The sequence below is a fragment of the Brachyistius frenatus genome, unplaced genomic scaffold (genome assembly GCF_029030835.1).
Source record: "Brachyistius frenatus isolate BFR_SWC_R1_liver_20210118 unplaced genomic scaffold, ASM2903083v1 Contig_45, whole genome shotgun sequence".
Classification (NCBI taxonomy): Eukaryota; Metazoa; Chordata; class Actinopteri; family Embiotocidae; genus Brachyistius; species Brachyistius frenatus.
In genome coordinates this window covers 2408759-2424893 of record NW_027210644.1, presented here as the reverse complement: position 1 = coordinate 2424893, position 16135 = coordinate 2408759, and the positions used below count along the sequence as shown (strand labels likewise).

Sequence of the window (16135 nt, the reverse complement as noted above, 5' to 3'; positions counted from 1 at the left end):
AGTTATTAAAACGTTTTTTTTTTAATTTTTTTTATTTTTTTAGTTCTGTTCATGTGTTGCTGTGAATAGCTGTATAAATATCTCGGGTTTAGATTCAGAACCAAATCTGAGAGGAAAAAAAAAAGTGGTTTCTGTTAAAAAACTCTTTGTTTGTTTGAAGTAGAGCCACCCGGCCTGCCTTGGTGCTACTTGTCATTTTTAGCCTTGGCTTGTAATATTTATGACTGCGCATCTTTGAAGCCTACTTTAATTGTTCTGTAAAAGAAGCCAAATCGGCCTAGTGTGCACGGGACCCTGGAGGAAGGGATGCTGAAAAAAAAAATACCTGATAGTACTCTCCAAGGACAATGAAACCCCCCACCCCCCAAAAAAATGAGTAAAGCAGAGCCAAGCGGAGCCCAGCCAGCATTCATGGCAGTATAATGATATGGTTTTAGAGCAGCATATGCTGCTACCCCAGACAATGTCTTTTTCAGTGAAGGCTTTGCTTATTTCAGCAAAACAATTTCGCTTTGCATTCTCCACGTATTAAACCACATGGCTACGTAATAGAATAGTCTGGCTGGCAGGTCAGGTTAGCACCCATTTAAAAACAGTTGGCTCATTACGAAACAAAAAAATACGACAAATGAGACCCCCAAATAGCGAAAATCCTTTACTATGCAAAAATGGAACAACATTTCACTTTCAAAACTCCAGCGACTGCTCTCCTTAGTTCCCAAATGTTTACAGAGAATGTTTAAGAGTAGAAGTGATGCAGCACACTGGTAAACATACCCTTGTGTCTCAACTTCAAATTCAAAATGAGCATATATTTTTCATTAAAAAAAAAATGAAATTTCCAATTTACATTTGACGTATTTTCATTATTCTCTTTTGAATAAAATATGGGTATACATGATTTGCAAATAATCTAGTACTCTAGTTGTTATTGCTCACATTTGCCCCCCCCAAAAAGGATAGTAAAACTACTTGATAATGGCTGAGAGGAAGGTGGTTTAACAAATTCTACTTTTGGAACAATAAAGCTTGGCCCTGCCTGTTAACAAGCAACTTGTTCACGTGACATAACTAAATATTGCCTATGTTTGAACAAAAGCAGAATCTCATATCTTGGAAAATGGTTGTTTATGGTCTCCTTTCACATGTTCTTTGTAAATACTAATCTAAATATAATAACTAATGCAGTTACAACATAAATGGCCAACAGGGCATCCCTTTGCATTAGCTGCTGACACATTATATATAATCTCCTTATCTGTGCTATTAATATCTTTGTCTTGTGCCACAGCATTGCATATCTTCATGCTGCTGAAATATTTCCCGATGGGGAGTTGCAACACCTGAAATCTTCTCCAAATTTCTTGTGGTATATGAAAATGTTCAATTTCAATTAAATTGAATTTTGATTTCAATTGTAAAAAAAAAACAGCATAAAACATTTTACAGCCACACACACACACAGAACAATAAAAAAAGGAAACAAAATGACGGAAAAAAAAAATCATTGAAACATCAATGTTAGACAAGTAAGACTGCGGGCCTCCAGCACCATAACTATGGTTCAGGATCATCTGAGCCAATTGAACAAGAACAAACTGCAGTAGAGAGAAGACAAAAAGTTAATGTCTTTCAATGATAGTGAAAGAGAGATAAGAGTAGAGAAGTACTCAGTTCACCATGGGAGGTCCACCAACAACCAAGGCATAGTTTGTTTTCACGCCTTAAAACAACATGATTTTTAAAAATGAGGCTTACATAAAACAAAAAAAATATAGGTAATTCAATGATTAGTAAAAAGAAAAAAAAAATACTGTTAAAACCAGGTTAAAAATCCGGTTTAAATGCAGGTGCAGCCCAACAAATCTTCAGTTTGTAAGAAAAACTTAAAATCCATGACCGATGAATAAAATTATTCAAAAACAGTTAAAAGATATAGTTAAAAAGAACAAATATTTAAAAGAGTGTATTGTAAAAAATGTGAGGTTTGTGAGCAGACTGTGTACATGACAGATCAGCACCTGACAGCTGCAGAAATAAAGATACATACGTCCACAAACAGTTTAGTGCATCATCAAAGAGAGGCTGTACCCGAAGAGCCAATGACCATGTGATTTGGTGATGTAATCATGATGGCAGGTATGCTGACTACCTGTTTATAAGATAATCACATGCAATAATACAGCTGTGCTGTTTCAGCGGCTGCCTCTGTTCACTATTCTGAATGTGTCCATGCGAAATATGTTGCCTCCAGAGAAACAGATTAGGAGATAAGTGTACAGCAGGGTTCACTGTGATGAACAGGAGAAGGGTTATACAAGGCATTTAATCCTGAAGCCTCTACTAAAACAGCAGGTGATGATCCCTGTGCAAGTGTATGCAAAACAAAGAGAAGAAAGGAAATGTTTCTTTTGGCTATAGTAAGTTCATGGGCATTCTCTTCACCTCTTAATTTAGACACTTAATTTTAACACACTACTATGTTCTATAGCTCAAATTTACTATTTTATCTATTTAGTGATTATTTATTTATTTAGATTCTAGTTTGTTAATGTCAGCAATGATTGTTCTATGTGCACAAAAAGTAGTCATCAGAGTTCCTCAGGGTTCTGTTGTAGGATTGATACTTTTCACATCATACATACATGCCTTAGTCAATATTCTAAGTAAACACTCCTTGAATTTCATTTGCTATGCAGATGACATACTTATGTATGAAACCAGACAAAAAAAACATAAATTAATCAAACTTAGAGAAGGTCTCAAAGGCATAAAGGGCTCACTTTCACTGAGAGTGAAAGACAGATGAGAGTTGAGAGGAGCTCAGTGGATCATGTGAGGTCCCCCATCACCCAAGTTATATGGCAGTTTAACTAAGCTAACCAGCTTTTTTAAATTTTACTTTGCAAATTGAAAAGGTTAAAAGGCGCTTAGACCATTTACCATTTAACTTATACACACAAAGTGCCCTGCAATAACTAATGATGTCTTCCCTCTGTCTTTCATTGGTCCCCCATCTTTCCTTCATTTCCTAATTCAAATCACATTTTTTTTGTGTAAAATTGGTTCAGTCCACAGTATCCATGTAAGTAATGAAATTATACTTGCAACATCATTAAAAATTTAAGTTGCCTGGGTTCTTGTTTTTATCTTCCATGTTTTCTTAATGTAGATTTAAGTTTGTTAAATAATATTAAACAAAACATGATATGAACACAGGGTGGCATGCAGTGTTACATATTTCCAAGTAGTTATTGTGACAACAAGATGAAAAGTATTGTCATTGTGGTATTGTAAATAGAAAAGATGCCTTCACAGCTATTTTGAAAAGAATACATTTTTATTATTGAATTGCTTAAATATAATAACACAAACATATTTCTGAATGTAGTGGATAAATATCTGCAATGAACAAAATGAAAGCACAGAGTGTGTAGGCTTTACATAAAGGGAACAACAATGTAATATCTGGCATGGTGCAGCTTCCATGAGTAATGAAACGCAGCACCTTGTCAGACTGCTGTGAGGACACAAATGGATGAGGCTCCACCTCCCTGCTCCTGGAGTGCTACACTCTACCCGAGCCAGTCAGGTACATGCACGAATACCTCAACACAACCATCTCTGCACTGCTGCTCAGGTAAGAACTACATTTTTCCCACTTCAACTCATTTTGTTGCCATCTTTAAGCCATATTGATAAAATGAAGGAACATACTCAGTTGTAGGCTATAATTCGTTTTTAAAATTGAACCTTCAGGGAAAGCAGTTTCCAACATGATCTGGCTCTTTGGCTAGTTTCTATCCTCTCCTCACGCCAAACTTCATTTAATAATGTATGATATTGTAGATGGACAACAGTCTTCACTTTAGATGAGATAAACAGCACTTAACTGAACATAATGTTATTAATCCACTTGACAGAGTTTGCTCCAGTGTGGAACTACTGTGTTCTGGTGTTGGGTTTGTGGAGCCATTAAAGGACAGACACATCTAAAACAAGGCTATATTTATCATCATTTAATCTGTATCCTCTTAATTCTGTGTTTCCGTCTCTGCTTCATTTTGTGCCCTAGTTTTTTCTTACATATGGTTAAACAGTTGAAAGTGTCCTCTGAAGAGCAGGGTACATTTAGGTATTTCAAAACTAGGAACCAAACAAATGATTGAGGAGATTCTGTTCACCGATGAGGAACAAGACCATGAACAAAAGTTGTAAATCTGTACTTCAAATTGTTTATTTACAGAATCAAAGATGGACTTGTAGTTCCGTTTATGGAGTATATTTGTGTAGCAGCATACAAAGCGGTTGTGAAATATTCTGTTCTTGCATTTTATCAAATGTCCCACAAAAGAAATGAAAAAAATTGATGAATGTGTCATAATTGAGCTTTTTCAATTTTAGTATGTACTGCTGAATATTGGTGCATTTCAGAATGTATTTTTTGGAAGGCCAGACTTTATTGGCCATTAAACGCCCGGATTATAAAACGACCCAGGTTTGGGAATCACCAGATAATCTGTTCCCACAACAGACACAAGAAAGAAGGCAGGGCTGAGAAGATTAACTAACTAACTGCTATCACCTGTTAAATCCTCTGCCTTTTTTTTTTTTTTTTTTTTATCTTGTGTAACTGACAGGTACAAATGGGATTTACTCAGCAAGAACTGACCTCAGCTGTGGGCATGCAACTCTTTATGTAATTAGCACACATGGGGAAGTGGAATAACACTCAAAAAAGTCTTGGAACACGGAAGGGTCAGGGGTCAGGGATCAGGGAAGGATTTTGAGGTCCTGAGTCCACCATCCCCAACAAGAATTTCAACAGAACCTTTTTAAACATTTTGTTTGAAATATTTGAACATTATTTCAATATTTATTTTATAATGATCCAGCTGTCCATTTTCACAACACTAGGCTTTCTATATTTCCAGCACTATAACAATGCATTTTCAAATAATGAAGTGATAATCTAGGAGGTTTCCATCAAAAGCACCAACAAAACACAGCATTTATTGCATGGTGATGTTTTTGTGTTCTTTCCCCCAGAAATGTAAATAATCAATGTCACCTTTGCTTCAGGAGTCTGCGGCAACGCTAGAGCCAAGATGCGGCGGAAGGAGATCATCTGTAGCTGGAAGAAAAGCATCAATAACATCAAGGATGTGTTCGACTTCAAGGGGAAAATGGGATCGTAAGTACTGCAAGTGCAAACAATGACAGAGTGGAGGAAGAGGAGGTCAAAGCTCTGTGTATACTTGAAGGAGAGACCACAATGACAACATGACAATGACAGGCAGCTAACCTTTCTAGTTAGGAGAATTTTTCAAAGTTACATATTGCAACAAATTTAATCAATCAACTCTCACATAGTATGCTTTTAGGGAAAAAAATATTTGAACTTTAGCCCGTCGTTTAGCTCTGAGGCTGGAGATTTTCTCAGTGAGCATGCTCGACTCTAGGTTCATGTAAAGAGTAAAAACTGAGTTATCATCCACGATGGGATCTGCATCTTTGTTGCAGACACTATCCAGATGTACAGTAACATAAAATTATTTTGTCTAAGTTGCAGATGATTGAGTGCATTTAATCACAGCTGTGAGTTGATTTCAGGTGTAAAACATAAAACCTGCCAGTGCAGGACCTTACATCATTAAATTTTTGGGTGACACTTGAGCCTCACAATTAACCATTTAATGCTAATCTAATCTGATTTTGCTGTAGCTCCAAACAGCTGTTTTTATACATGTGCTCATGTAATACCTCTATTTCACTGCCAATGCCAAACTATAGTTGTTCAGTGACTTAGCTTGGTGAATGTAAACCTGTTTTTCTACAAAAACCACTTCACTTTGAGGGACACACCACCAAATCTGAATGTCAAGAGTCAGTTTACTAGTCACGAGAAACACCAAGGAAATTGTTCGGAGTGACCAAACGAAAAGTGCTGTCCTCCTGCATAACAGAAAATGTGGTTGCCTCAGTCATTTCAGTTTTCAGCAAAATAAGTAAAACTTTGCTAAATCCTTATGTTTATGTCTAAACACAACCAGATTTATATCAACCTTCAGTAAAACTTACAGGGCATTTCTGATCAAAGAATGTGAATGATTGTAAAAGGCAAATTAAAAACATTTCAACCACAAACTGAGTTTGCACCCAGGCTTATATGTGATAAATAATTAGTGGCCTAAAACTTGCAGAAGCACTGGTATGGTCCTTAACCTTTTAAAAACAAACCTATTTTTTTAGGCCTCTGCTCGAAAATTGCATACCCATAATAAAAAGAGTACATCTCTGCAACCACAAGGTCTATTTGAATGATTTTGGTGTAATAATAAAGGGAACACTTGTGAGATTTGTTCAGATGTGTAAATATCAGTATATAGGTCCATATTTTAACAATAGTTTTGCTAAGTCTTCTCCCTGGCCCCCAATTGGGGGCCTCTCGGGCTTAAAAGGTTAAAACAAATATGATTGCACAGAGTTATTTGTCTGCATCATTTTCAGACACTGAAAGCAGGTTAGTCAGTGCAATTACCAACACAAATGGTTGTTAACTGAAGGAGCTATCACACAGTGTCAAAGCTGCTTAAAGTGCTTCCTTCTTGCCTGGCTGTGAATGAGTCCAATGTGTGTGTGTGTGTGTGTGTGTGTGTCTGAGGTCTCTGAGCAGTGACGTTAGAGCAGCAGCCCAGGAACATCCTAGCACCAATTCATTATAGGATTAAAAGTACGATTGTACTGAATATACTGTATGTAAACTGTATGTAAAGGGAGCAGGTGCAGGTGTGTGTCTATGCAATCACGAGATAGATGAATGTGAGTCAACGGAGTTACATTGCACTTAGAACATTTGTATTTGGGTCTTCCCTGTTGGGTTTGAGGTGTTTAAGGTTAGCACTGCAGTACAGATGCTCAACTCAGTGGCCAAAATGTACGATTATACTGTGGCTGCCAAAAAAGAAGTTCCATGCTGGTACCCAGCCAAGACTCTCTGGGCTACATGGTGCTGATTTCAATGCTGCCTGGCTTAGACTGGTTTAATACTGCCAGCTGCAGTATTATGAAAATCGCTTCAGGAGCTTATGTGGTTGCCTTTTATGAAAGCACTGACAGCAGATGCTCTCCCCTCACCCCAATAGGTCGAGGCAGGTGATACATTCATGTGCCTCGGTTATTTACAGTGAGTGCAAAACGGCAGTGTGCGGTTTGAAACAACACTACCCTGTTGAAATTAGAGTACTACACAAGTAAGAGTCCTAACATGTAAGAGCGCTATTTGTTAGTGTACTAACGGAAGTATGTCATTTGGAACACAGCAGAGGGGTCCTCATTATGGGACGTTTCAGTGAGACCATCTTGTTCAAGTGGCTTCAAATTTGATACCAAATGCATCTGGGCTGAATGTAGCAGTATTTTCAGATAACTGTCCATCACCCTGGAAACATTCATGTTTTTGTCTTTTGGAGAAGTGACAGAACTTTTGAAGCAGAATAAACACCTGGTCTGTGTAACCAGCACATAAAGGCAGTTGTATCCTTTATAGTTTAAAATGTTTGTAAGATGTTTATCCCCATTTCAATTTGTCTCTCTTTCTGTGCCGTTTTATTTTGCAGGGGCTCTTTTTCAGAGGTTTTTATGGTGAGAGAGAAGAAGACAGGAAACCTGTTTGCCCTGAAATGTCTGAAGAAAAAATACCTCGCCCACAGCAACCTGGAAAATGAAATCAACGTACTGAGGAGGTAAAAAACACACACGCACGCACGCACACACATTTGTGCAGAAAGCAGTGCAGCAGTAGTTTCCTGCTCCATGTGAAATCAATGTTGACTTACTCCTTGACTGTAATTCATTATATGTGCAGCACCTTCTTATAGACAGCCAGAGGAACATGCAGTAGCTGCAACACTGTAAACATGAGGACAGCAGGACTCCTCATTGTCTTTCTGATTGTTTCAGGATAAAGCATGAGAACGTGGTTGGACTGGAGGATTTCTATGAGACTCGAACACACTACTATCTGGTCATGCAACTGTAAGTGGGCTCTTTTCTACCACTTTTTCTAAATGATTACATTAGAATCCTGCAATGGGTCTAATATTGACTGCAATGAAATCATTTAATGATGTGATCAGGCACTCATGTTCAGACAGTAGCATGTGCGTCCTCTTTATACTTATGATAACAGTTTACTAAAACTTAAAGCAAAATTTTGAGGTTTTCAGATCCTCAACAATGTTTTGTGTCCAACAGAGTTCAGGATTGGGATAAAGGGATTTAAGAAGACAACAAGATTCCTAGAGAGATAGAAACACTGACAATTCCTCTTTGTGTGTGTGTGTGTGTGTGTGTGTGTGTGTGTGTGTGTGTGTGTGTGTGTGTGTGTGTGTGTGTGTGTGTGTGTGTGTGTGTGTGTGTGTGTGTGTGCAGGGTGTCAGGTGGTGAGCTATTTGATCGCATTTTAGACAAGGGGGTTTACACCGAGAAGGATGCCAGCAAAGTGATCCAACAGGTGCTGGAGGCCGTCAGCTACCTGCACGAAAACAGCATCGTACACAGGGACCTTAAGGTAACAGACACATAGACGAACACCAACACGCACACATACACACATGCACACCGTTTTTTCTCTGCCTGTTTTACTCTCTCACATCCTCTCTCTCTCTTCTCTGTACAGCCTGAGAACCTGCTGTACTATAACTCAGATGAGAATGCGAAGATCATGGTCAGTGACTTTGGTCTGTCTAAGACGTTGGAGCACGGTGTGATGTCTACAGCCTGTGGTACACCAGGATATGTTGGTGAGTTAATGGGGATGGGATTACACAATGACAATTTGGAAACCTGATATAAAATAGTGCTCATAAATAACACAACAAACTACATGTATTTTTTTTAATCTCATTATATTTCAAGATTAAATTACCATTTTTTTTAAATGATCCCCCCAGAAACTTTTCTTGGAAGCTTATTAGGGTTTTCTGCCATACTCTTAGCTGCTACTCCTCTCCATCACTACATTTGAAACTGTTGCTTTGCCCTCCACACTTCAACTCTGGCGAAACAATCACTGCTGGGTGACAGAACCATCACTATTGGTGCCGGTGCAGGAATGTCTCACCAGACACCACATGTAGAGACTGTAGAGAGAGTTATCTGGCTGTGACAAGTTTAATCAGCATTATGTGGACTTATTCAATAAGGTCTTGAATGTATGCATGTTTATTATATGTAAAAAGTGCGGGATGCGCCATTTGAAATCGGCACGACAGGTATTAAGATGCTTCAACGTGATGTATTGTGAAACATCAGTCAGTCCTGATACGGCAGCTGGACAGACAGGGAGGCAGCCATTTTGAAAGAGAAGTTTAGTTTGGGAATATTTGGGGTTTAGACCTGATGATACAGGCGAGCCCATCGACACAGACCAATCTGTGAGCACATTCTGCATATCTCTTTGCATGTGAGCTTCAAATGTAGCATCTGAATGAATTTTGTCCACAGTGGAAACCCTGGATGTCACAATACCTGAAATGCACAATCTGATTGGTTGTCTTTATTTGCGGTGCAAAAGCTCAGAAATATCTATGCTCTTCTGAAAAAAGAATGTGCTGCTTTTTCACATCGTAATATTTGCCTTCTGTGTGAAAGTACTCGTGACAAAAACAACAGTTTGAAAAAATATAAATATGCTTCAACTCCAAAACAGAAATGCTTATTCATTGTGTTGAATGATTTTTTTTTTCACTCATGATATGTCTTCTAGCATATATCAAACACCACATGGATGTGTGAGATTAAAGACTGGATTTTAACAGCAGGGGGTCTGTAAATTTACTGATAATATCTATCATTTAAACATTTGCCGTTAGTTATAAGTGCAGCGACTGTGTTATTCAGTTCAATTCAATTGTTTGTCATTACATTTGTGCAGCTGAACATCCATAATAAAACTAATCTATTTGGAAACGTGTTTCTTTTTTTCACTCACTGTTGTGTGTCACTTTACAGCCCCTGAGGTTTTGGCTGAGAGACCCTACAGCAAAACAGTGGACTGCTGGTCTATTGGAGTTATCACTTACATCCTGTAAGTATATTTTCTGTTCTCTATCAAAAACATTATATATTGTATGCTGATCATTAATAAATCAGCAATAATTTAATAGTAATCTCAGTAATAACCACTTTTTGTCTCCTGGATATTTTGTAGACATTATTTTATGGCCATACAGGCAATACCAAGACCTAATCTTTCCATCAATTGTGGAACGGTTTTATAGACTGAAATACAAACATTTATCTGATGAAGATCCAAACGGGATAAAAATATTGCCAGTCAATTGTTGTGGCTTGGTGTAAGTGTGCTGCTGGTACTTAATTTCACTTACACTTCAGCACCCATGAGCCTCAATGAATGACAAAACATAGCATACAGTATGTGTAACACTTTGTTGCTGTTGGAGCCACAAATGATTCGATTTTGGATATTAATAATGAATTTGTATTTTTATTTATCAAAGTTTATCCGTTGCTATAACCAGAAACACAACACTGCATCACTGCTGGAGACACTGAAAGTTTTGATTTAAAGGGATCAATCGTGTTCACTGTGTGTGCTGCAGGCTCTGTGGCTACCCTCCGTTTTTTGAAGAGAACGAGACCCGTCTGTTTTCAAAGATCATGAGGGCCGAGTACACCTTTCATACCCCCTACTGGGATGACATCTCAGACTCAGGTATGAAAACAGCAGAAACCACTTCACCTTTCAGTGTTCAACAATGACCCTGTTTTACCGTTTCATTATCTCAGTGTAAATAGTCAGGACAGTCTTGGCCAGGACAGTCTTGGACATGTGCTAATTAGAAAATTAGGACAGGAAATTAAGACTGGAGACCTACTTATGACTTGATTGTATTTAGATCCGGCTTTGGTTAAGACCTGAAAACTTTTTTGTAAATGCTGTGCACTAGTAGTCATCTTTGAAACATCTTCGTTACACTTTGTAGGACATTTTTCTAAAAATGAAATAAAAATAGATTGCACTGTTGCAATAGCTAATAGGGAATATTGAAAGCAAGAAGTTTCATATTGTTATACATAATAAGGTCCGTATGTGTCTGCCAATTTTCTCTGAAACTACTAAGACTTGTTTTGTGTTTTGGTTTAAATCCAGTTTTGGTTGTTCTACAAAATGTAAGAAACAACAGTGTCATTATTATGGCTGACCACAGCGTTAGCTAAGTGTAAACAGAGATTAACCTATAATATACTACTACTGACATCATCACCAGAGGCAAGTTAGTGGTTGACTTGCTGGATTAAGTCAGAATTAAATGCTGCAGATACTAAAAGAGAAAAGATAGTTTTTACCTACCTAAGAGATTAAATTATCCACCATTAGGAGACATGTCAGCCGTCCTCCTGACCTAAACAATAAAATATAGGACTGAATTTTGTCTGTACTTTCATCCAGCAGTTTTTATGTCTACTTTATTGGTGCACGACCCTAGTACGGCACACGACACAAGTAAAGTTAAATCTCTTTTAATGATTGAGGTGCAAAAACCAACCAGGTAGCCAGGTAAACAGAGCAGTACGCAGAGGTATAGGAGGGAAAGGCAAAATCCAAAAGTCATAGCATGGGTCAATGCACAAAAAACTCAAAATGTTGACAGGAACGCTGGAAATATGACACAGGAGGTAAGGAGTGCACAGACTTTATACAGGAGGGCAGGAAGATAATTATGCACAGGTGAAAACAATCAGGGGGGATCACTTACTGCGGGGCAGGAAGTGAAAGTAACAGAAACAAGACAAGAGGTGAGTTAGCAAAATAAAACAGGAAATTAACATGAAAAACTGAAAGGACAGGGAGACATAACTGAACGATGAGGATAAGATAGAAAGAAAAAACTAAACAATGCGGACAGACTGTGAGACACAGTAAAACTTGCATCTGAAAAAAGTAAATGCAAAATGATAGAAACATAAACACATTATGTTTCCGGACCTACTTTTACTTTATTCATTTGCAACTGGGCTGCTGCAGCACTAGATCGTGCTGCCACCCACTGTTACATCCCTCGCCTTCACTCCACCAGATTATAAGAAGATATAGAGCCATATATAAGAAGAAATGGCCGAGGCCAGAAACTCTGGGAACAACTTCATGTGTTAGGTAAAAGTAAATTCCACATTAGGCGTGAAGAAACAATACAATTAAAATGAAATATCAAGATTTCCATGTTTTCAAATGTATTTAAACGTGATTAGAATTGTATTTATCGAGCACTTTTAATAACTGCCATTACAAAGTGCTTCAGGACAATAACAGAGACAAATGGGAGACAATCAAGTACGAACTCACAGTCAACAAGGAAAATTACAAATACTGCAGTTTAAACAAAAATTGTTTTAATTTTTTTTAATAAAAATAAAGTAGGCAACATGACAATTTAAAAAAGGCTACATGACAAAAGTAGGTTTTGAGATGCAGTTAATGAGAAGTCAGAGAATTTTCTATTCCAAGTTCCTCAGGCCCTGTCTCCCATAGTCTTCAAATTTGATCAGAAAATAGCTGACAGGTTTTTATCTGAGGATCTTATTTACCTTATTTACCTGCATTTACGTTCAAGATGATAAAGTCGAACATAACAGTGGCAAATGAAACACAGACTGAGCCCATGCTAACCCTGGGCAGGGCCTCATTTTTCTCCTAACATCCTCAGTTCTTGGTGTCATGGTGTCACAAGATGTTGGAAACCTTCCTCTGAGGCTCCGCTCTATGTCGACATGATTCATTACATCATTTTTGCAGATTTGTCAGCTGCACAATAATACACCTGATCTCCTGTTCAACCACATCCTAAAGGTCCTATGCTGACTAGGGCAGCCAGTTTGAGATGACGGAGCATTATTCTCCTGGAAGATAGCACACTGTGGCCATAAGGAGATACACATGGTCATGGTCTACAATGCTCTGACTGATTAAAACCATAATTGTTGGTGTTAAGTGCCATGAAAGGTCCAAGAAAGTATTCAATATTCTCCAGAGAAACATCACTCTAGCAGCAGCAGCCTGGACTGTTGACAGCAGGCAGGTTGGCTTCATAGATTCATGCAGATAATGCTAAATTCTGAGCTGACTGTCTGCAGCATCAGCAGAAATGAAGATGTGTCACACCAAGCGTGCAAACTGTTGTTGTCTTCGGCTGTTGCAGTGCATTCACTTTAAGGTTGGATGTGTTGGCCGGATCACATGTTTATTACTGTATGTTTGCAGCAGGTCAGTGAACTAAGCTTTAATCAGAAGGTGACATCTGTCCATGTCATGTGTCAACAGCCAAGGACTTCATCAGGAATTTGATGCAGAAAAACCCGACGAAACGCTTCACCACGGAACAGGCGCTCATACACCCTTGGTTAGTCTTTTCTCTGCCAAACACACACGCTTTTGACCATTTTTCATTTTCTTCCCACACTAACATCTGTCCTTGACTTGATTGCAGGATTGCTGAAGGCACAGCTAAAGACCTGGACATTTATCAGTCTGTCTGTGACCAGATGGAGAGAAACTTTACCAAATCCAAATGGAAGGTAAGCAACACTGCTTCTGGCATATGGACTACTTTCTATCACTACTACATTTGCTTTTAATGTTAATTACAGCCCTGCAGCAGAAACTGAGCTCACCCCATAAGATACACACACAAGCAACAGTGTATGTTGTGAACAAGTGGATTATGCTGCGGAGGGCTTTAAGAAGTTTTTTATGCAAGAAGTTATTATATCTTTTACACTGTTACAGCTTTTTACCATCCATTCTTTATTCATGTGAGCTGTCATCAATTCAAACTAATCAGAGCTGCTGTTCTCTGTAAAGGAAAAAAAGAAAAGTATTTTCCAGTCAGCTTTAAAGCATACATGTGAATGTATTTCATACTAAAATGATGATGACACAAGAAATTCCAGTGACCTAGGATAAAGATGCCAGGAAGCTCAGGCATCAAATACAGTAACAATGCCCTTTAAGTGTTGGCACAGTAAAAAGCACTGTAACTGCATTTTACACTTAAACATTTAATCATATCACAAGAAAGTTTCCAAACTGTGCCATTATACTGACGGATTGGTGAATTACATGATATATCATCATGTGACAGAACAGCTTATTAAACAGCTTATTAAATAAAGCAGACATGTTTATGACCGACTGTCCTCACTAATTCAAGGCAGATGTGTTACGTCAGATGTAGGTCAAACCACTAGAACCAGCTTTCTTTGTGTGTCCAACAGCAAGCCTTCAACACAGCCTCAGTAGTCCACCACATGAAGAAGATGCAGCCGACCCACAGCGAGCCTTCCCTCCTCTCCGTGCCCAGCATCGTAGTACAGTCCTGCCTGGATGACGGTGACCCCCTTGACCCCAACGGAAATCCCATCCACGATGCCAGCCATGTATCCTGCAGCAACCCTGAGTCAGGCAGAGGTGCCTGCTCTCAACTGAGACTCAGTCACAGCCAACCCAGCTACCCCATTACTGATGAGTCAAAAGAAGTTCATAACTCCCATTCAGGGAGTGACCCTTCTTTGAGGCCATCCAAGAGGTGAGAGCTGCTGCCCTGTTGAGGCTGCTAGAAACTCCTGCACGTCCGAATAGAGCCTTGAGGTGACCCACAAGAGATAAGAAAGCTCTTTAAGAATCATACCAAGTATTTTTTTTTTCTCAAGTGCAGTGGATAATATAACTCCAGTATGAGTTGATAATGTCATAGAGCATAACTCATTTTTGTGAGAACTGTATCAATTAAGTATATTACCATTTTCTAAATGGTTTAACGGTATATTTTGAGATTCGATTGTTAGCTCATTTTGAGATAACATGCATCCTCTGTGACATTCTCCATTTTTGAGGAGGGGAATAAAATAATAAGATATGTGGAACTTGAAAAGGTCATTCTGTCTGTAGTTTTTTTGTCATTATCTCACAGTTCATTTATGTTGTGACAGTCTAATCCATTCTTGTTGTTTGATGTGTTGTAGCCTTGATGCTGTGGCTACGAGGACGGACAAATCTCTTGAGTCTGGAGTGTGTTCTGTCATGTGAAAGATGAATCTTAATCAGGTAAATATTTTGTTCTCGCTCTCTGTTGGAATTGGATGTACTGTACTGTACAGATTGCCTATAACTGATAACTGATGATAACAAAATCTCTTCTTTTTTTCAGCGGTCGACATGTGCTGCTCTGTGCCCCATCAATATACTCATATAGAGTAAAAAACACTTTGAAGTAGGAAGACTCTCTATAGAAAGTTAACGCCACATTCAAAGCAGGAATTTATCACTGATATATGATGACATTATATATATATATAACAAATATATATATATATAAACAAATATATATATATATATAAAACAAATATCGTTTGTTGTGTATTACTATCAACATGTTAAAGAAAACAATTAAAATGTATTTGTTTTGAATAGACTTAAGGTGAAATATGCAGTGTCTGAGCTGATGGATGTTTTTTTGTTTTTTTTAGCTCTGTTTTGACTGACATGGCTTCGCTTTGAATTTTGGTGGGCATATGAGTTTTCTAAAGGGGATAAAGTCATGTCATTTGTATGCTGTGGCCACACTATTTTTATTAAGATATTCACTTCACAGTGAGACATTATACATTTTGGGAATGTACCTTTAGCCTCCGCAGATTTTTTTGGATATGTATTATTATTTTGCCTGTTATGCTGGACTATGCTGATGGATTTCAGTGCAACTTCTGCATCACACAAATACGATGGATGGAGAGTGTGCTTTTTCTTTAAGAGATTAAACCTTATTTTGAGGCTGAGTCATTGACACATAGAGGGCTGTTTGTTGTTGGTCTCTTATATGTGCACAAGCTGCTCTCTTGTTAAACGTCTCAATCATGAAGTGCCACAAGCTGGTGTAAAGATATTCTCAACACTAGTGATGTAATGGAGGATTCTGAATTAATATGTGTCGTGAGATGCATGTTTTTACCACTTTGTTTCTCAATAAACGTGTGGTAACAAGTCTTCCCGCTTCCTCTTGTTGAACATAAGCAGCTGCAGTTCTATGCGGGCCTCTCCCAGGAACTTTAAAAC

The 16135-nt window shown here is 38.2% G+C and overlaps 1 protein-coding gene across 1 annotated transcript; it reads left to right on the top strand.

Moving 5' to 3' along the window:
• The first annotated feature begins 2577 nt into the window (after positions 1 to 2577).
• LOC138623631 (calcium/calmodulin-dependent protein kinase type 1D-like) lies at positions 2578 to 15332 on the top strand. The gene is made up of 13 exons (XM_069703258.1): positions 2578 to 3640; positions 5086 to 5194; positions 7620 to 7745; positions 7963 to 8037; positions 8434 to 8572; positions 8681 to 8804; positions 10015 to 10090; positions 10626 to 10738; positions 13346 to 13424; positions 13512 to 13599; positions 14299 to 14609; positions 15046 to 15127; positions 15231 to 15332. Exons 1-12 carry the CDS (start codon positions 3535 to 3537, stop codon positions 15107 to 15109), a joined length of 1410 nt encoding a protein of 469 aa, XP_069559359.1. The 5' UTR covers positions 2578 to 3534; the 3' UTR covers positions 15110 to 15127; positions 15231 to 15332.
• The last annotated feature ends 803 nt before the right edge of the window (positions 15333 to 16135 follow it).

Coding starts and splice junctions, on each gene's coding strand:
- LOC138623631 (XM_069703258.1), top strand. CDS start 3,535: ATGGATGAGGCTCCACCTCCCTGCTCCTGGAGTGCTACACTCTACCCG. Junction 7,746..7,962: donor GAAATCAACGTACTGAGGAG/GTAAAAAACACA, acceptor TGATTGTTTCAG/GATAAAGCATGAGAACGTGG. Junction 10,091..10,625: donor GGAGTTATCACTTACATCCT/GTAAGTATATTT, acceptor TGTGTGCTGCAG/GCTCTGTGGCTACCCTCCGT.